Genomic DNA, 20,992 nt, shown 5'->3' with positions numbered 1-20,992 from the left:
CCAGAGGACCATGGTTCAGTTCCCAGACTGCCCATGGCAGCTCACAAACTTCTCCAGTTGTAGGGGATCTGACACCTCCTTCTGGCCCCTGCAGGTAAGAGACACACATGAAGTGCACAAACATACACGTAGGTGTACACACACACACACACACACACACACACACACACACACACACACACACACACACACACACGGCTGGGCATGGTGGCTGGAGAGATGGCATGGGGGCTGGAGAGATGGCTCAGAGCTTAAGAGCACTGACTGCTCTTCCAAAGGTCCTGTGTTCAGTTCCCAGCAACCACATGGTGGCTCATAACCGTCTATAATGAGATCTGGTGCCCTCTGCTGGCCTGCAGGTGTACATGCAGGCAAAACACAAATAGATCTTTAAAAACAAATAGGGTGTAGGGAGGGCAGGCTTTTACAACAGTGGGCTAGTGAGTTGAGTGCTTTTGTGTGTGCGTGTGTTTACAGAGTTGTAAACGTTTGGAAGCTCCCGCTCCCGAGAACACCTCATCCTGCCCAGTACCCAGGGTGCACCTGGGCAGGAAGGGAGTCCACCCCAGAGAAACAGGTGTGTTGTGAGGAGCAGGTGTGGGCAGCACCACCCACTTCTTCCCTCCTGCCTCCTGCTGGCCTCATTTCTGGCTGATGATTGCTTTATTACTGTTTTCAGTGGGATATAATTCTAGCGTTTTCTATAATCTCGATCTTTTCATTGATACTAGATCTTTATACAAAGACTCTGTATATAGGAATGATTAGATGCCCACCAGCACACATCCCCAGGCAATTAGAAACGTTTGAAATGCAACACAGCAATCACATCCCCTCATTTATTACTTTGGAAAGTGTTTTGTGATTTTTTTCCTTTGGGGGTGGGGGATGTGTTTACAAACCCCACAACAATTCTCATTTCGAGTTGCAAAACACGAAGCCATTTTGAACAGTGACAGATGGCGGTTCAATGAAGTTTAATTAAAGAATGAGCACTTGGAAGCAAATTGCTTTACGAAGTGCAGCACGCTTGCATTCTTGAATGCTTGCATAAATAGCATCTGGAAGCTTCTGTAGACAAACAGCCAGGAAGATGCTGGGGGTGTGGTGTGGGGTGGGGTGTGTGTGCAGGTCTGTGGGGCTGACCTCTGATGGGCCACAGCTCCTTAAATTCAGGAACCAGGAGCCCTATGTGGTGGCGCACGCCTTTAATCCCAGCACTTGGGAGGCAGAGGCAGGCAGATCTCTGTGAGTTCGAGGCCAGCCTGGTCTACACAGAGTGAGTTTCAGGACATCGAGGCTACACAATGAAACCCTGTCTCGGGAAAAAAAAAAATTGTTTAAGGCCATCTCCAGCAACATAGTGATTTTGAGGCCAGCCTGGATAACCCAGGACCCAGTCTCAACAACACATTCTTTGGAGGGGCTTTGCTTTTAAACTTTTTTTTTGAGTGTAGGGTTGTGTTTATTACTTGTTTTTTTGTTGTGAGGCCAGCCTTTAATGGCTGAGCCATCTCTCCAGCCCAAAGTGGGTATCCCCCCCCCTTTTTTTTCTTTGTAATTGGTTTTTTGGGGACAAAGTTTCTCTGTGTAGCTTTAGCTGCCCTGGAATTTACTTGGTAAAGTAGGCTGGCCTTGAACTCACAGAGAACCGCTTGCCTTCCAAGTGCTGGCATTAAAGGCATGCGCCACCACTGCCCTATTGAGTTTTTGCTCTGAGACTGGGTCTCATATAGCCCAAGCTGGTCCTCCATTCCTGATTCCCCCGTCTCCAGTGCTGGGATTATAGGCATGTCCCACCCACTGGGCTCACTCGCCCTTCCTCCCCCCCCCACCCCCCCGCAAAACAAGGTTTCTCTGTGTAGCCTTGGTTGTCCTAGACTCGCTTTGTAGACCAGGCTGCCCAGCGATCTGCCTGCCTCTGGCTCCGGAGTGCTGGGATTAAAGGCGTGCAACACCACCGCATGCTAGGCAAACATTCCACCACCTGAGTTACATTCTTCCCGGCCCCGTTTGTTTTGAGACAGGGTCTCCACAGCCCCACACCCACGGAACTGCAGGGGTCTGAGGAGGGAACGTATTGCGGGTTTCCCAGCGCTGGCTCCACCCACAGGCTCTGGTCTAGTTGCCTTGGGTCATGGTGGGGGCGGGTCAAGATCACAGACCCACTGGCGCCAGTGGCTGCTCCCAGTATAAGGGTGCCAGGTCTCTATCTAGACCAAAAGGCCAGGTTCGAGCCGTGGATAAAGAGTAGTTGAGAAGCTCAGCACCAATACTGACTAGGGCAGGGGGCGCTGGAATATCGTACCAGGAAGGTAGCTCTTCATATAATAGGTTGAAAACTCCTGGGAACTGTTTCCTCCCCCACCCCCGCCTCCGTTTTGTGTTTTTTGTTTTTTGAGACAGTTTCTCTGTGTAGGCTTGGCTGTCCTGGACTAGCTTTGTGGACCTGGCTGGCCTCGGACTCCTGCCTCTGCCTCCCGAGTGCTGGGATTAAAGGTGTGTGCCCCCCACCCCTGTTCTGAAAAGTGGGGGATGAAACCCAGGTTTTGGTTATATAGGTTTTATATAGATGCCCTACTAGTGAGCTACGCCCCCCGGCCTCTCACAGAGGTGGGGCGGGGTTGTGGAGTGGGTGGGGTCTCACTATGTAGTTTTGACTGGCCTCAAACTTACTATGTAGATCAACCTGCCCTCAGACAGAGATTTTGCCTGAAGCTGCCTCTGGGGTCGACCTAAGGGGTTTTTTAATTAAAAAAAAATTTTTTTTATTACCCTAAATTATGTATATGTGTAGAGACATGTACAGGGCATTCACCTCAGGGGCTGAAATTATAGGCCGGCCTTGAGCCACCCTACACGAGTCCTGGGGATTAGCTTGGCACCTATGTAAAAGCGGGGCACACGCCTAATGGCTGGGCCATCTTGCCAGCCCTATAGCTTTGTTTTCCCAATACAGGGTTTCTCTGTGTAGCCCTGGCTGGCTTTAAACTCAAGAGATTCACCAACGCCCAGACTGTTTTCATTGCTGTTCTCTGTGCAGCCTTAGCTGTCCTGGAACTCCCTCTGTACATCAGGGTGTAACCCCCAGCCGCAAAGGGGGAATTCCGGATCCTTCAGTCTCTATTCCCAGCATGCTGGCATTACAGGCATGAACCACCACACCACGGTTGGGTTGGGTTTTGCGCATGCGAGGCGAGTGCTCTGGAGCGCCACCTGGGGCCGCAGTTCCTTGGTCCCTGGACACCAATATCCCATGCCTCAGGAGTGAATGGGGGTGGAGTAGGGTCACCTGAGCTGGTGTCTTGCAGACTCAGCCCCTGGGTAGGGGCCACACCATCAAAAGCGTACATATATAATCAGTAAATAAACGCGACACTTTTTTTTTCCCTTTTTTTTTCTTTTTTCTTTTACTTATTTAAAAAGGCCTTGGTGGCAGGAATATAGTGTAAAAATCATTGGAAAAACTAAAAGGCATCGATACATATCCGAATATACTTTGTACATAAATTACATTTCCTTTAAGTCTTTCTGAGTTGAGGTCCTGATTCGGCTCTGAGGTCTAATAATCAAGGGGGCCTGGAAGCTGCACGTTTAATCCCGAATAGTCCACCATGTACACTGGCCACTGCTAGAGAGAGGGGGACAGAGGGACCAGGTTAGGACTCCAGATGTCACGGAAGGACTCCTAAAAGAATTAGCACGCTTTCTTTGAGGGGCGGATTCACATGGTACTTATTATGCAGCTACGGAGGCCCGGAGAGGGCAAGAGATCTTTCTGGGATCACACAGGTGGAGCCTGGTGACTGTCCCCACCCGTGTTCCAGGGCCTCAACGTGGGGTTGGACACCAGCGAGGGCTGAGTCAGCAGGCGCGGTAAACACCAGAGACCAGACACTGCCCCACCTCTTCCGGTCAGAAAAATGAAGGTAGGGGGAAAGTGAAAATCCTGGGCTTTTGGGAATATCCAGAAAGGGAGCTGAAGGGACAACCAAAGGATCTAGAAACCCCTAAAAAATCAGTCTACCTTTCCCTTTTTTCCTCCGTTCCTTTTCGTTGATACAGTCTCAGGTAACAACCCCAGGCTAGCCTCAGACTTCCATGTAGCTGAGGTTGGCCTTGAACTTCTGGGCCTCCTGCCTTAACCTCTCCAGTGGCTGGTGTGCCACCAGGTCCAAGTTATGCTTTGCGGGGAATTATAATCCAGGGCTTCATGCATGCAAGGCAAGTGCCCTGTTGACTGAGCCATATCCCCAGATCCCTATTTAGCAGTTTTCTTTGAGACACGAATGTCACAGCCCCAGCTGGCCTTGGAGGTCTGATCTTTCCTCTCTTCACTACCGGGACTAAAGGAGTAAGCCGCCATACAGAGTTCTTTACAGGAGTTTGAATCAGCCAAGGGCCAAACTCAGCAAAGTGCCCGAGAGGGGATGGAGGCCGGGTTCTGTCATGTTGACCATCTACCCTCTGGCTCCTGCTGACCTCATTTCCACAGATCCCTGGGGACACCCACACTTCAAGCACTACGCTGTTTTGCACAGACCCTCAAGTCTCTTATCTTGTGGGTAAAACAGGCGGATGCGCCTGAGCCTGCGCCTGCGCGGTTGGCTGAGTCCCTCTCAGAGCCCAGTGCCTCCCAGTTGCTGGAGCTGCAGGTGGCCCTGCCTGAGGGAGGGTCAAAGGCCACACAGAATTAGGGTGAAGTTCGGATCTGCGTGACTTTACCACGAGGGAGATCTGGTTGGTGGATGCCACAGACTCTGGGTTAGAGGATGAGGAGGATGAAGAGGAGGAGGAAGAGGAGACGGAGTTGCCTTCAGAGACCCGCTTTCTCTTGCGCTTGGGAATGTTGTCTTTGGCTGGTGGAAGAAACAGTTGCTGAGGCCGGATAGCGGGGGCCGTCCTGTGTCGGCCTCCTGAACTCCCTGGAGAAAGCCCTTGCTTTTAGATTCTTAGCGTTTTACATGTTTTGATGTCCTGGGAATAGAACCCAGGTGTTTTGTGCTGAGCCACACCCCCAGCCCCTCATTGGAGGATTCTAGGTAGGTGCTCTATCACTGAATAAACCGCCCCCACCCCACCCCCTGCCCCAGCTGGAGGAGTCTAGGCAGGGGCTCTACCACTGAGCCACACCCCAGCCCCTCACTGGGGGATTCTAGGCAGGGGCTCTACCACTGAGCCACACCCCAGCCCCTCACTGGGGGATTCTAGGCAGGTGCTCTACCACTGAGCCACACCCCAGCCCCTTACTGGGGGATTCTAGGCAGGTGCTCTACCACTGAGCCACACCCCCAGCCCCTCACTGGGGGATTCTAGGCAGGTGCTCTACCACTGAGCCACACTCCAGCCCCTCACTGGGGGATTCTAGGCAGGTGCTCTACCACTGAGCCACACCCCAGCCCCTCACTGGGGGATTCTAGGCAGGTGCCCTATCTACCTCTGTCCTAGCTAGGCATCCTAGGCTCAGTGACTCGCTGCCTACCAAGTGGCTGGTCTAGCCTTATTCCCTAAGCAGGTCTAACTAAGGACGAGTTGCCCCACTTCTGGCTTCCAGTCACTTACCTGTCTTGCTGACAGGATTCCCCCTCACCCACCTCGCCAGGCTCAGTACGTGGCTCTAGCTTAGCCTATCCTTCATTATGGCTGCCTACCCCAGACTTTTAAAAGCCATCAATATCTGCTCCTCTATCCACTTCCTACCAAAGCATTTTTGATTTGGTTTGCTGAGACAGGGTCTCATGAAGCTGGCTGGCCTCCTGATCCTCCTGGCCTCCACTTCCCGAGTACTGGGACTAAAGGTGTGTGCCGCTATACCTGATGTACATGGGGCTGAGGAATTATAAATAGACTTTGTAGATTTTCTCCCAACTGATCTGCACACCAACTTTACCTTTTCCTTTCTGCCTGAGACACTCTGTGTGTTAGCCTTGGCTGTGCTGGGCTTACTTTGTAGACCAGGCTGGCCTCGAATTTACAGAGATCCGCCTGCCTCTGCCTCCCAAGTGCTGGGATTAAAGGCGTGCACCATCACGCCCAGCTTCTTTCTTTTTTTAAATATTTATTTATATTTTTATTTATTTTATATTTTATATACAGACAGGTGTGAGCTGCCATGTGGGTGCTGGGACTTGAACCCAGCAGTAAGTGCTCTTAACCACTACGCCATCTCTTTAGCCCCTTATTATTTTTTTTCTTTAAAGAAATATTTATTTATGTACATGTATGTGGCACATGGAGGTCAGAGGACCACTTGCAGGAGGAGATGGCTCTCTCACATCATGTGGGTCCTGGGGATTGAACTCAGGTCATCAGGTTTAGCAGCAAACACCTTTATCCACTGAGCAACCCCAAGGTCATGCCTGCCCCTGCTTTTGGGTTTTTGTTTTTTGAAGGCAAGAGACTAGTCCCCATGAGGCAGAGGGCTGGCCTCTCCTGCCTCTGACTCACCTGGCACCTTGGCATCATTGCCGACTTCTGAAAAAGGTCTGAAAAAGATAGAAGCAAGGCCTCGGTTAAAAGATTTCCCCTTCTCACCTTGAGATATGTTCCTTGGGATATGGACGCCGACTCTCCGTGCCTGAGATGCAGGTGCTGTGGCTCCAGCCAGGTCAGTTCAAGTTATACTTTTATACCCTAAGTGCGGCTCAACAGTCCATGTGCTAAATGTGTGGTCCCCAACCCGGCACACTATTGCAGGTGGTAGACCTTTAGGAGGGGGGGGCCTAGTGGGAGGGACAGGTCATTTTGTGGCATGTTCTCAGTAGGGATGCTGGCACCATTGCTTCCTCCCATCTGTCTGTCTGTCTGTCTGTCTGTCTGTCTCTCTGCTCCCTGGCTCTCATGAGGTGAGCAGTCCCTTCCACCATGCATAATATATGCTCCCACAAAAACCAGGCCCAAGTGACCAGGGCATGAGAACCCTGAAACACTTTTTTTTTCCTTTTGAGACAGGGTCTTGCTATGTAGCCAAGGCTGGACCACGCTCCTGCTTCTCTCTCTCCATTGCTGGGGTTATAGGAATACATTAGCTCATGCCTTATAAGTCCAGCACTTAGGAGGTATAGGCAGGAATATTAGGAGTTCAAGGTCAGTCTCAGTTACACAGTGTATGTTCCAGGCCAAGCTGGGCTACATGGGACTCCATCTTGAATCAACACCAAAATCTGGTGTTGCCTTTCTGACTCGGGATCCTCTCTCTTTTTGACAGACTCTGGCTGAACCCGATAATTGTGTCCCGGGCCAGAGTGGTACCCCCTCCCCTCCCCACAGCTCTTGCCCTGTTGTCCACCCTGGAGCACTCACTGAAGCCGGTTGATGATAACCATCCGCACGTGTTCCCGGGCCTTCAGGATCTTCTCCAGCCGGTGGATGTCATAGGTGTTGGGGTTCCGGAAAGGGATGTCATCTGGGAGGCCTTTCACCTCCACGGCATCCGGGCTGTCCCGGATCAGTTTGTAAGGGACCAACACAGGCCGATTCAGTCCCAGGGCCTCGCCTGGAGAAAACAGATCAGTCAGATCCAGAGAAAGATGTCAAAAGGTGAAACACTCCAGAGAAAAGATCGGGACTCTGATGGCCCAGCCCACGGCCAGCAACGTCATCCATGTATATTATGTTAGTTAATATCGATCAACAGATTCTAGAATTACCTAGAAGACATACATCTGGGCATATGTGTGAGGAAATATCTAGATTGGGTTAATTGACATGGACCTACTTTCTTTTTTTTAAGATTTATTTATTATTTTATATATATAGTGCTCTGCCTGCATGTACACCTGCATGCCAGAAGAGGGCATCAGATCTCATTAGAGATGGTTGTGAGGCACCACGTGGTTGCTGGGAATTGAACTCAGAACCTCTGGAAGAGCAGGGGGCCCTCTTAACCACTGAGCCACCTCTCTGGTGCCACCCACTCCCCCCTTTTTTAGATTTATTTATCTATTAAGTATACAGCTTTTTGCCTGCATGTACACCTGCCGGCCAGAAGAGGGCATCAGATCTCATTAGAGATGGTTGTGAGCCACCACATGGTTGCTGGGAATTGAACTCAGGTCCTCTGGAAGAGCAGCCAGTGCTCTTAACTTCTGAGCCATCTCTCCAGCCCATGGACCCACTGTAAATGTGAGTGGTACCATCTCACAGGCTGGGGCCCAGAACTGAGTAAGATGGACAAAAGGAGCTGGGTACCAGCCATTCATCTTCCTGCTTACCCCCATCCCATCCTCCGTAGACGGTTTCAGCTGTCCTGGACTCCCTTTGTTGACCAGGCTGACCTAGAGTTCACAGCGATCCACCTGCCTCTGCCTCCCCTCGAGTGCTGGGGTTTACAGGCGTGCGCCACCATGCCTGGCTCACCGTCCTGCTTAGGGCCTTCAGATGTGATGTGACCAGCCGCATCACGGTCCTGCCCTATGGTCTTTAGCTTTAATCTGTGACTCCCAAACAAATCCTTCCTTCCTGAAGTTAGGTACTTTGTCACAGGGATTAGAAAAAAAAGAACCCAATGCACAAGCCACCAGCTACTGTGGTCATGCAAGCTGTCCTATAGGCCTCCCTCCCCACCCCCACCCCACTTGGGAGCACTGAGCACTGACCATATTTTTCGTTGAAGAGCTCCTTCACCTGCTCTCGGAGGATCACCTTCTCCCCGAGCCTGTTGGCGTCATCCTCATCTGCAGGGAGAGACAACCGACGACAGAGCTGGCACACGCTTCCCCATGTGGCCCTGGATTGCTGGGTAGCCTCTCCAGAAAATGCTTTCTTCACCTAAGCTGCTCTGGTGTCATAAGTATACTCATCTACATGGCCACTCGCCCCCCACTCACCCACCCACATGGCCACTCGCCCCCACTCACCCACCCACACGGCCACTCGCCCCCACTCACCCACCCACACGGCCACTCGCCCCCACTCACCCACCTACACGGCCACTCGGCCCCCCACTCACCCACCTTCACGGCCACTCGCCCCCCCACTCACCCACCTACACGGCCACTCGCCCCCACTCACCCACCTACACGGCCACTCGGCCCCCCACTCACCCACCTTCACGGCCACTCGCCCCCCCACTCACCCACCTACACGGCCACTCGGCCCCCACTCACCCACCTACACGGCCACTCGGCCCCCCACTCACCCACCCTCACGGCCACTCGCCCCCCCACTCACCCACCTACACGGCCACTCGCCCCCCCCACTCACCCACCCACACGGCCACTCGGCCCCCCACTCACCCACCTTCACGGCCACTCGCCCCCCCCCACTCACCCACCTACACGGCCACTCGCCCCCACTCACCCACCCACACGGCCACTCGCCCCCCCCCACTCACCCACCTACACGGCCACTCGCCCCCACTCACCCACCTACACGGCCACTCGGCCCCCCACTCACCCACCTTCACGGCCACTCGGCCCCCCACTCACCCACCTTCACGGCCACTCGCCCCCCCACTCACCCACCTACACGGCCACTCGCCCCCCCCACTCACCCACCTTCACGGCCACTCGCCCCCCCACTCACCCACCTACACGGCCACTCGCCCCCCCCACTCACCCACCTACACGGCCACTCGCCCCCCCCCACTCACCCACCTACACGGCCACTCGCCCCCACTCACCCACCCACACGGCCACTCGCCCCCCACTCACCCACCCACACGGCCACTCGGCCCCCACTCACCTACCCACACGGCCACTCGGCCCCCCCCCACTCACCCACCTACATGGCCATTTGCCCCCCCACTCACCCACCTACACGGCCACTCACCCCCCCCCACTCACCCACCTACACGGCCACTCGCCCCCCACTCACCCACCCACACGGCCACTTGGCCCCCCACTCACCCACCTACACGGCCACTCGCCCCCACTCACCCACCTACACGGCCACTCGCCCCCCCCCACTCACCCACCTACACGGCCACTCACCCCCCCCCCACTCACCCACCTACACGGCCACTCGCCCCCCACTCACCCACCCACACGGCCACTTGGCCCCCCACTCACCCACCTACACGGCCACTCACCCCCCCCCCACTCACCCACCTACACGGCCACTCGCCCCCCACTCACCCACCCACACGGCCATTTGCCCCCCCACTCACCCACCTACACGGCCACTCACCCCCCCCCACTCACCCACCTACACGGCCACTCGCCCCCCACTCACCCACCCACACGGCCACTTGGCCCCCCACTCACCCACCTACACGGCCACTCACCCCCCCCCACTCACCCACCTACACGGCCACTCGCCCCCCACTCACCCACCCACACGGCCACTCGGCCCCCCCACTCACCCACCTACATGGCCACTCACTCCCCACACATCCCTCTGCCTACCCACTCGTGTTTCCACCCACCTGAATTCTCCAAACAGAGCTCCCACCACAGGCCAGGCATAGAGCACCCCAAGAGGAACTCACAGAGAGATCCATCTGCTTCTACTGCCTGAGTGCTGAATGCAATGTGTGCCACCATGCTTGGCTCCAAATACAACAGTGTGTGGGAGTCTGTTCCCTCTTATGTACCATGTGGTTCCAGGCATTGGACTCAGGCTGTCAGGCTTGGTGTCCTGGGTCTTTAGCGGAGCCAAGGCCAGGGTGCTATTTTTCTTTTTGGTTTTATAAGACAGGGTTTCTCTGTGTAGCCTTGGCTGTCCTGGACTCACTCTGTAGACCAGGCTGGCCTCGAACTCACAGCGATCCACCAGCCTCTGCCTCCCAAGTGCTGGGATTAAAGGCGTGCGCCACCACGCCCGGCTGTTATTTTTTATTTTTCCATTACTTCTCTCTCCTTTTCCTTGTTCTTTCTTTTCTTCCTTCCTTCTATTCTGTTAGCTTTAAGCCAGGCTTTCAAATAGCTCACTACACAAGCGTCAGCTTCAGTGTATAACTAAAGATGACTGTGGAAGATGGCTTAGTCTTCTTGCCTGGACTCTGAAGATCCGGGGAATGCAGACTCAGGCCACTATGCTTAGCCTGGAACTTGTTCAAACAGTGGCACAGATAGAGACCCCTGCATCTCTGCCTCTGAGACCCTTCTGACCTGGCTGCCAGCTGGCTGCCTTGTTCCGGTCTCCCTGATCTGGTGGCTTTTCCAGCTGCCTGTCCCCATCCCCACCTCCCAGTTACTTTCCCAACCCACCGCAAAGACCTGAGTATCCATCCAGTAAAGCACGGAGCTGACTCCCACCTGCGCCCCACCCTTACAGCTCTCGCACGGCTCAAGTCAAGTAATGTGGCTGGTGGCTGATGTCACACCAACTCAAATGAAGGTGTTGGGTTGTTCTGATCAACTTGGGTGGGCTTCAGAAGTGTGTGTGTGTGTGTGTGTGTGTGTGTGTGTGTGTGTGTGTCCGTGCCTTTACACCAGCTTCCTCAGGAAGCTTGGTTTTTTTTGAGAGTCGCTCATTTGGAACTGGTCAAGCAGGCTTGGCTAGCAAGCACCAGGGATCTACTTGTTTTCCTCCGCTACCAGCAGAGCTGGGATTAATAAATGGATGTCACTATACCTGGCCTTTTCTCTGTGGGTTTCCTTATTTGCTGAATGTGTCATGCCCCAAGCTCCTCTGCTTCCTGTGTTTACACAAGGGTTTCTGGGATCAGTCTGAGGCTCCCTCAGCCCCATCGGGTGGCAGGACCTTTTATTCACGAACCCGGAGTAAAGTTCCTTTCCAACCACATGTGGGGTGCAGTGGCTCTGGCTGAGTTTCCATAGACCAGGAAATGGCCAGGGTCTCTTACGCAGCCCCATGACTCCATGACTCCTTTTGGAATCAGGGAGGAAGCGTAGGGCCAGATGTGGGCCCTGCTAAGGGGCATCCGCCCACAGAGGCCTCCCTGCCCCACCCTGGCAGAGGCCAGCGCTTCCTAGGAGACAGAAAGGCGGTCATTACTGGAGCCCTATCAATAGAGAGCAGCGTAGGTAATGACACAGGAAGCTCAGCTGGCGCTGAAATTGTGGCATACTACAGATACCGAGAAAGGACGGTATTATTTTGAGCTCTCAAGACCAAGACAGAGCCGGAAGGATGGAGAGGGAGGAAGGCAGGCACTGGAGGACTGGAGCCAGGAAAATATCCCTCAGGCCATGGGGAATGAGAAGCAGAAAGGCAAAAAGTCCCTGAGGAAAAGAAGGCCTAGACATAGCATGTCAACCCACCTAAAACTAGATTGTAAGGTGGCTTATCCAAGACTAGAGACAGGAACTTAGCCAACATCACAGAGAGTGAGCTAACTTAGCCAAGATCACACACTGTGAGCTAACTTAGCCAAGATCACAGAGAGTGAGCTAACTTAGCCAACATCACAGAGAGTAACCTAACTTATCGAAGATCAGAGCACCAATTATCTAAGACTCCAGACAGTGATTAACTCGTCCAAACGTGGAAGATCGTAGTTAACTTATCACAGCTCAGAAATGGCAAACTTAGTTCATAAAGGGACAGAAGAGATGGGTCCTGCTCTGGTAGTGTCCCCTCCTGGCTCCCTGCTTGTCAACATCAAACCCAGACTGGTTCCCAGGACCATGTCAGATTCCCTTCTCCAGGGAGCCCTCCTGACTTTTGAGGTGACAGCAGACTGCACTGAGAGGGATTTCCCCGCTATCAACAGGGCCTTTTGCTACCTGTAGGTGGCAGGCCCTTGTCTCAGCTGAGCATTTCAAACTGGGCCTCAGACAACTTGAGAGAAATGGGACATCTACTTTCCTCAGTGGTAAATCGATATTATAAAAGATTTACCAGGGGCTGGAGAGATGGCTCAGAGGTTAAGAGCACTGGCTGCTCTTCCAAAGGTCAACTCCCAGCAACCACACGGTGGCTCACAACCACCTGTAATGAGATCTGGTGCCCTCTTCTGGCCGGCAGGTGTACATGCAGGCAAAACAGTATACGTAATAAACACATCTTAAGAAAATAGAGAAAATATATACAAAAGGAAAATTCAGTAAAGGAGCTTGTCTCTGCCAGGCGGCTCAGAGAAGACCCTGGCTGGCAGCTGTTGATAAAGCCACGTGCCTTTCTTTTTCTTTTTCTTTTTTTTTAAAGATTTATTTATTATTATGTATACAGTGTTCTACCTTCAGGCCAGAAGAGGGCATTGAATCACATTATAGATGGTTGTGAGCCACCATGTGGTTGCTGGGAATTGAACTCAGGACCTCTGGAAGAACAGCCAGTGCTCTTAACCGCTGAGCCATCTCTCCAGCCCCAAGCCATGTGCCTTTCACCAAGAAAAGCATTAATTCTGCCAGGCAGGTGGGGTGACCTTGGTTAAGAGTTACCTCAAGTTGGCCTTGAGACAAATGTGACAGCATTTTTACACTGTAAATCTCCCCGTTTGTTCAAAAGGTGACTAAAGCTTGCGGTTTCTGTCTCTGTAAAAAGGACGTTTAATTGCTCAAAGTGTAACTTGGGGGTTGGGAAGCCAAAAGCAATTTGTAGATGAAAGTGACTATAAGAAAACGCAAGTGCAAGTGATACGATAGCTTAAACCTACCGAGGAGCCACGAGAGATTTCTGTTCTGGGCTCCTTTCTCTTTGGGAACATGGTATTATTATTAAAGAGTTTTAATTGTTACCCCCTTATTTTCTGAGTGCTTGGAATAAATTCCCACCGGGGTGGGGCTCAATCTGCCATAATAATTTCTTGTTAATTGAACCTGGGCTGGGAAGTCGAATATGGGGGTGTCCTAGATTAATCTGGGACTGGCTGGGAATTTGAATCTCGCTCCCCGGGGTGCTGAGGTTTCTGGGCAGCAAGGACCCAGCACAAAGGCTTGCTAAGCCTACATCTGTAAAGTCTAATCCAGGGCTCCAGAGTAGAGAGAAGGCACCCTCCGACCCATTTCTGTTTTAAAGATAAGGGCACCCACTCGTACTCAAAAGAGCTGACCCTGGCTTGCTGGTGTCACACAGGAAGCTGGCAGCTCTGCTCTGCCTGAGGGGACCCCAGTGCACCCCACCTTCCCCTGGCAGTGTACCCTGGGGTCAGAGGAAACAATGATGCTGCTGATGTGTGTGTGTGTGTGTACACTTGGGTGCCAAGTGTCTTCGGGTGCCTGTGGTGGCTAGAAGTGGACCCTGGATCCTCAGGCACTGATATGGCTGCTAAGAACTGACGCCTAATAGTCCTTCCCACCAGGGACCCACCCTAGCCCCCCCCTCCCCAGCTGGGACCGTTCCTGACACAGAATGGACTCCACCTGCCCCAGCACTTTTCCTCGACACAAGCTGAAGTCAAATGAGACAATGCCTCCATCAGATTGCCCGTAGGCAAGCCTGTAGAGCATTTTCTTAGTGATTGATGGGGGGGTGGGGGGGGGGGAACCCAGGCCTACTTTAGGTGGTGCCATCCCTGGGCAGGGAGTCATGGGGTATATAAGAAAACAGGCTGAGCAAGTCAGGGAGAGCGAGCCAGCAAGCGGCTTCCCTCCAGGTTCCTTCCTGTCTTCTCTCAGTGATGGAGAATTAAAAGCTGAAAGTAACCCTTTCTGCCCGAAGGTTGTTTTTGATCATGGCGTTTATGACAGCGGCAGAAAGCCCTCAGACAGGAGTGGACTAGTCTGACGGTAAGACATGTCTGCAATCCCAGCCTCGGGATGTGGAGGCAAGAGGATCCTGCGTTTAAGATGATTCTCAGCTAAACATAAAGGTCCACGTCATCAGCCTGCTCCGTAAGAGATACTGCCTCCAAAGCAGAAACAGAAATCAACACCAGCCGGCTGTGGTGGCGCACGCCTTTAATCCCAGCACGCGGGAGGCAGAGGCTGGTGGATCGCTGTGAGTTCGAGGCTGGCCTGGCCTACGAAGTGAGTCCTGGACAGCCAAGGATACACAGAGAAACCCTGTCTCGAAAAACAACAACAACAAAAAACCAAAACCAAAAATCAACAACAACAACAACACTACTGAGATTGGGGGTGGAAGTGGCTAGAGCGATGGCTCAGGGGTTGAGATCGACGGTTCAATTCTCAGCAACCACACAGTGGTTCACAAACATCTGTAACTCCAGTTCCCCTGCCTTCACAGACACTAGGCACACACTGGTGTGTGGTACACAAAAAAACACCTGCAGGTAAAAACACTAACACACCTAAAATAAACCTAATATAGACCAGCAATAACAACAACAACGAACAAAGGCCAGGGCTGGGGAGACAGCTCGGTGGGCAAAGTGCTTATCCTGAGAACATAAAGGTCCGAATCTGAGCCGCACGGCCTTTATAAAAGCAGGCCCCGGGCTGGAGAGATGGCTCAGTGGTTTATACTGCCTACTGCTCTTCCAGAGGTCCTGAGTTCCGTTCCCTGGGCCCGTGTCGGGGCAGCTGGCAACTGTAACTCCAGGTCAGTGTATCTGATAACATTTTCTGGCCTCTGAAGGCACTGCACTCATGCACTCACAAACACCTTTTTTTTTCTTCTTAAAAACTAGGTGTGGCAGTATATGAAATTGTAATCCCATCACTGGAGAGGAAGAGGCAGGAGGATGCCTGGGATTATGTTTTTTTATTTTTTTGAGATTTGGTTTCTCTGTGTAGCCCTGGCTGTCCTGGACCCGCTTTGTAGACCAGCCTGGCCTCGAACTCACAGAGATCTGCCTGCCTCTGCCTCCCCAGGGCTGGATTACAGCCATGTGTGTGCACCACGTGATTGGCTGAGAGATATCTTAAAAAAAAAAAAAAAAAAAGAAAGAAAGAAAGAAAAAGAAAAAGAAAAAAAGAAAAGGCAGCTCCAGAAGACTAACCTTGTCTCAAAAAACAAAACGAAACAAAACAAATCCTAAAACCAAAGAATAAAACCCATCAGTGAAGTAAATAACCAGTTTAAAACTGGGAGTTTAAAAGACTGTAGACAGGGCTGGAGAGATGACTCAGAGGTTAAGAGCTCTGACTGCTCTTCCAAAGGTCCTGAGTTCAATTCCCAGCAACCACATGGTGGCTCACAACCATCTATAATGAGACCTGGTGCCCTCTTCTGGTATGTAGGAGTACATGCAAGCAGAGCACTGTATACATAATAAGTAAATCTTAAAAAAAAAAAAAAAAGATTGTAGACAGGACCCATGTTATTGCACCTAGTGGTCATGAGGGGGCGACAGAGAGACACCCAGCAGGATCAGAGATTTAGCACAGTAAAGGGAGGCAGGGCGGGATCAGTGAGCGGGCTGGTCACAAGGTCCAACCAGGCTCCTGTAAAAAATGGGGAGGGCCTACTTTCAAATCTCAGCCAGATTAGTCAAATGCTGTGACTTTCAGAAATTTTCTTTTTTATTTCTCAAAACAGGATTTCTCTGTGTAGCCTTGGCTGTCCTGGACTCGCTCTGTAGACCAGGCTGGCTTCGAACTCACAGCGATCCGCCTGCCTCTGCCTCCCGAGTGCTGGGATTAAAGGTGTGCGCCACCACGCCCGGCTCTTCTCTGTGGAGGTTTGACTGTCCCTGGAACTCACTCTGTAGACCAGGCTGCCACTGCCTTCTAAGTGCTGGGATTAAGGGCGAGTGCTAACACCACCTGGCGAGAAATTATCTTAAACTCTGTTTCCTCCTGTGCAACCACAGAGTGGTGGCACACAACCACTGTAGTCTCAAGACTCTGCAGGCTGAGGCAGGAGGATCACTAATTTGAGGCCAGTCTGTGAATACATATAAAGGCCCTGTCCCAAAAACAAGTGGGCTACACAGGGCAAGGAGAAAGGTGAGGCTGCAGGGCATTGGCTGACTTGTACTCACTGGGTTTCTATGGAGGCCGGGGATCCAGCCGTACCTCCTGGACCCTCGAAGGACAGGAGCAGCACCACCCAAATGACATCATTTTCAGGCAGTCACTTGTGTTATGGCAGGCCACTGGCTACTCTCTGACTTTAGGTTGGCTGAACAGACCAGGCGGGCAGGTCATAGAGCCCTAAGAGTTTTCGTTTCTCCACCTCCCTGGCAGCACAGGGATTGATTACAAATAATCACTACATGCAGTGCTTTCTCCCTCCGCCCCCTTACCCCTTTTGCTGAGACAGGGTTTCTCTGTGTAGCCTTGGCTGTCTTGGACTTGCCTTGTAGACCAGGCTGGCCTTGAACTCACAGAGATCCGCCTGCCTCTGCCTCCCGAGTGCTGGGATTAAAGGCGTGCGCCACCACCACCCGGGCCCACATGCAGCTTTCTATGTGAGCTCTCGGATTCAAACTCATGTCCTCATCTTTGGACAGTCAGTATTTTATAGATTATGCATCTTTCTTCCCCGATCCCCAACCCCTCACGCCTTACCACCAAGCCCCCTGCACCCTACGACCCCTGGAGGTCGTGGAGACCCTGACACAGCTGCCACATCCGACTGCGTGAAGTCTGTCGCTTCAGTGCTATCTTGATGGTCTCTCTCGGCTCCCGGGTCCAGAGCAACTGGAGGCCTCCACCCCCCCCCACCCCCCCCCCCGCCATCAACCTGGGGCAGACGCACAGCTCCCGCTCTTGAGCTAGGCAGTTGTGCCGCACGATGGACTTGACTTTGAGCTCTCAGAACTCAGCACGGATCCCACCCCCAATACCAAGGACCTCCCAAACACACAGAAGTACCACTTACCAGGCTTTGGGATGAGTCCTTGGAATGGCCTGGAAAGGAAACAGACGCAGGCCTTCAGGGGAAAGGCACAGGCAACAAGACGACCACCACCAGGTTAAACGGTGAGAGCAGCTCGCCAAAGAACTGGTAACAAACGCCTTTCAGACAAAGGCCTTTCGAACATTAGCGTTTAACGCTTGACTCTTTTGAGAGAGGGGTTCGAGTAGCCTCTAACTCCCTATGTTGTAGCCAGGGCTGACCCTGAACTTCTGATCCTCCTGTCTCTACCTCCTGAGTGCTGAGATCACAGGTGTGCACCGCCACGCCTGGTTGATGAGGCGCAGGGGAAGGAACTCAGGGCTCACTGTGCGCTGGACGCACCTGAAACCAACCTAGCCGCACCTTTTTCCCCTATGGAGAAGGGGTCTCATTATGTATCCTGGGTTTATTTGAACTTATAACTATTCTGCCTCTGCTTCCTGAGTGCTGGGACCAGAGGCAAGTTTTGGGGTGTGTGGGTGTGTATGAGGTGGGTAGGGAGTGAGATACGGCGGCAGGTGCTCTTGCCTGTGTGTGAGCATGCCAGCGATCAACTTAAGTATCTTCCTCAGTCATTCTCTCTCTTTTTGTTTTGTTTTTTGAGACAGGGTCTCTCTGTGTAGCCTTGGCTGTCCTGGAACTCACTCTGTAGACCAGGCTGACCTTGAACTCAGAGATCCGCCTGCCTCTGCCTGCAGAGTCTTGAGACTACAGTGGTTGTGTGCCACCACTCTGTAGTTGGGATTAGAGGTGTGCGCCAGCACTGCCTGGCTGGCTTCCTTCCTCCCTCCCTCTTCCTTCCTTCCTTCCTTCCTTCCTTCCTTTCCCACCAAACAGGCCCCCAGAATCTACATGCAACAAGATGCCCAGGCCATGTGTGCAAAAGATTTTTGCTTTCTCGGGGGGTGGGGGTGGGGGGTGGGGGTGTGGGGGTGGGGGTGGGGCGACGGGATCTGGGTATGCCTAAGGAGCTGCTTGCCGGTTAGAAGGATGGGCAGTCCATGTGTGGGATCCCCCCTGCACCCTGTCTGGTCTGCAGTCCCTCTCCAACATCCCCGCTGCATGAATTTTTGGAGCCAGCTCCCGATCCCAGCTCCTCCCCTTCGTCAAGTACCTGGTGACCGTGAACTTAATCTTGTCAGCCACAGAGAGGATCCTTTCCAGGTTCTGAGAGCCGAAGGTGCAGGGTTTGCGGAACGGGATCCCCGGAGGCAGGCCCTCTATGATTACCGACCCTGGATTGCTTTTGATTCGCTTGTAGGGTACCTGCACCGGGTATTTGATGCCCAAAGCTTCACCTGGTTACGAGAAGGACAATTGTGCCAATCAAGAACAGGCCGTGCAGTCTTAAGTATGGCGGTTTCTCTCCCAGCAGGCACAGGGCCCTTTGTGAGACTGTACATGGATAGGACAGCGCTTAATGTTTCTCAGACTCTAGGCTGGACCACTGGGTGCCTCCCTCCCAGATGGGAACCCTGAGACTTATTATGTAGCCTCAGCTGGGCCTGGCACTCCCTATGTAGACCAGGCTAGCCTCAAATAAACAGATCCACCAGCCTCTGCCTCCCAAGTGCTCTGGGATTAAAGGTGTGTGCTGCCACACCTCTCTTGATTCCTCTCTATGGAACAGCTTTTAAATTGTTTATTTTCTGTGTATGTGTGTTTTGTCTGCATGTATGTCTGTGCACCATGTACATGCCTTGTGCCTTCAGAATCCAGAAACGGGGTGTCGGATCCCCCGAGACTACAGTTATAGGTGGCTGTGAGCCGCCATGTGGAAGATGAAAATTAAACCCAGGTCCTCTGGAAGAGCAGCCGGTGCTCTTAGTGGCTGAGCCATCTTCTCCATACTCAGCAGCAATTCTTCCTTTTTTCTTTGAGACGGGGTCTCTCTGTGTAGCCTTGGCTGTCCTGGACTCTGTAAACCAGGCTGGCCTCGAACTCATAGAGATCCGCCTGCCTCTGCCTCCCGACCACTAGAACTAAAGGTGTGCGCCACCATGCCTGGCTCACCAGCAATTCTTAAAGTGATTCTTTTGTTTGTTTGTTTGTCTCATGTAGCTCAGGCTGACTTCCAACATGCTATGTAGCCAAGGATGGCTTTGAATTTCTTTCTTTCTTTTCTCCCCAAGAAAGGGTTTCTCTATGTAGCCCTGGCTGTCCTGGGATTTACCCTGTAGACCAGACTGCCTTTGAACTCAGAAATCTGCCTGCCTCTGCCTCCAGCTCTTGAGTGATGGGATGACAGGTGTCTGCCATCATACTTAGTTCATGTGATGCCATGGGTTGAACACAAAACTTTCCACATGCTTAGCAAATAGTCTACCAACTGAGTCACACCTTGGCCTCTATTAAATTAAATTCCACTTTATTGGGGGCTGGAGAGATGGCTCAGAGAGTAAGAACACTGTATGATCTTCCAGAGTTCAATTCCCAGCAACCACATGGTGGCTCACAGCCATCAATAATGAGATCTGGTGCCCTCTTGTGGACAGCAGGTGTACATGCAGGCAGAGCACTGTGTACATGATAAACAAATCTTTTTCTTAAAATTATACTTTGTGTGTGTGCGTGCGTGCGTACACGTGTATGTGAGCAGCTGTGTGCACATCCCATGGTACACGTGGTGGAGGCAAGAGGGCAACTTACAGTGGTTGGTTCTCTTCCTTTACCAAGTGGGTACCAGGAATCAAACTTGAAGCAGGCTTGGCAGCAAATACCTTGCAAGTGACCTCATCAGTGTGCAACCTCTCTCTCTCTCTCTCTCTCTCTCTCTCTCTCTCTCTCTCTCTCTTGTATCTCTCTCCCTCTCTCTCCCTCTCGCTCTCTCAAATCGTACTCCTCAGAGCAATCCTCCTGGGATGACGTTACAGGCGTGCACCGCCAACCACATCCCACACTATGTCTCCAGTGCTCGGCACATAGTCGATGCTCAATGAAATAAAACAAGGAACCGAGGGCTGACCCAGTGCACAAAGGTGGTTGCCACCAAACCTCACAAATTGAATTTGATCCCCAGGACACACAATGGTGGAAGAAAAGAACCAAATCCCACAAGTCTGGTCACCACATTTATGGTGGGGTATGTGCATATTCACCAAACATGCCCATATACATAATAAATAAATTAAAATGTGAAAAAAGCAAAGAAATACCTAAAATATAGATCAACCTTTCTGCCCCCTGCCCCCTGCCCCGACTTTACCATATTTCTTGTTAAACAGGTCTTGGACTTGTTCCCTAAGCGTGTTGGCGATGTCGATCCGCGAGAGTCTGGTATCGTAATTTTCTGTAAAGTGAATACAATTACGGACAGACGCTGTTACATTAAAAGGCACTTGGTGACTTTTACAGGAAAATTATTTCCTAATTACAGGGAACTCCTTCTCTGGCAATT

General features: G+C 52.2%; 1 protein-coding gene across 9 annotated transcripts in view; it reads right to left on the bottom strand.

Moving 5' to 3' along the window:
• Window positions 1-3,363: 3,363 nt before the first annotated feature.
• The window catches only part of GTF2IRD1 (GTF2I repeat domain containing 1), a 93,740-nt gene continuing 76,111 nt past the window's right edge, over window positions 3,364-20,992 (bottom strand). For 3 of the 9 annotated variants that reach the window (XM_084764564.1, XM_084764568.1, XM_084764570.1), the window contains exons 20-26: window positions 20,801-20,884; window positions 18,710-18,893; window positions 17,578-17,606; window positions 8,598-8,675; window positions 7,303-7,495; window positions 6,448-6,485; window positions 3,364-4,925 (exon numbers count right to left, since the gene is read on the bottom strand). In XM_084764564.1, the coding sequence (XP_084620690.1) occupies window positions 4,555-4,925; window positions 6,448-6,485; window positions 7,303-7,495; window positions 8,598-8,675; window positions 17,578-17,606; window positions 18,710-18,893; window positions 20,801-20,884 (977 nt within the window). In that variant the 3' untranslated portion in view covers window positions 3,364-4,554. The remainder of the gene's footprint in view (window positions 4,926-6,447; window positions 6,486-7,302; window positions 7,496-8,597; window positions 8,676-17,577; window positions 17,607-18,709; window positions 18,894-20,800; window positions 20,885-20,992) is intronic. The other 6 variants (XM_084764567.1, XM_084764566.1, XM_084764569.1 and 3 more) reach the window with 6 other exon arrangements.

The sequence above is a fragment of the Acomys minous genome (genome assembly GCF_964271855.1).
Source record: "Acomys minous genome assembly, chromosome: 16".
Taxonomy (NCBI): Eukaryota; Metazoa; Chordata; class Mammalia; order Rodentia; family Muridae; genus Acomys; species Acomys minous.
This window is presented reverse-complemented; position numbering and strand designations above follow the sequence as displayed.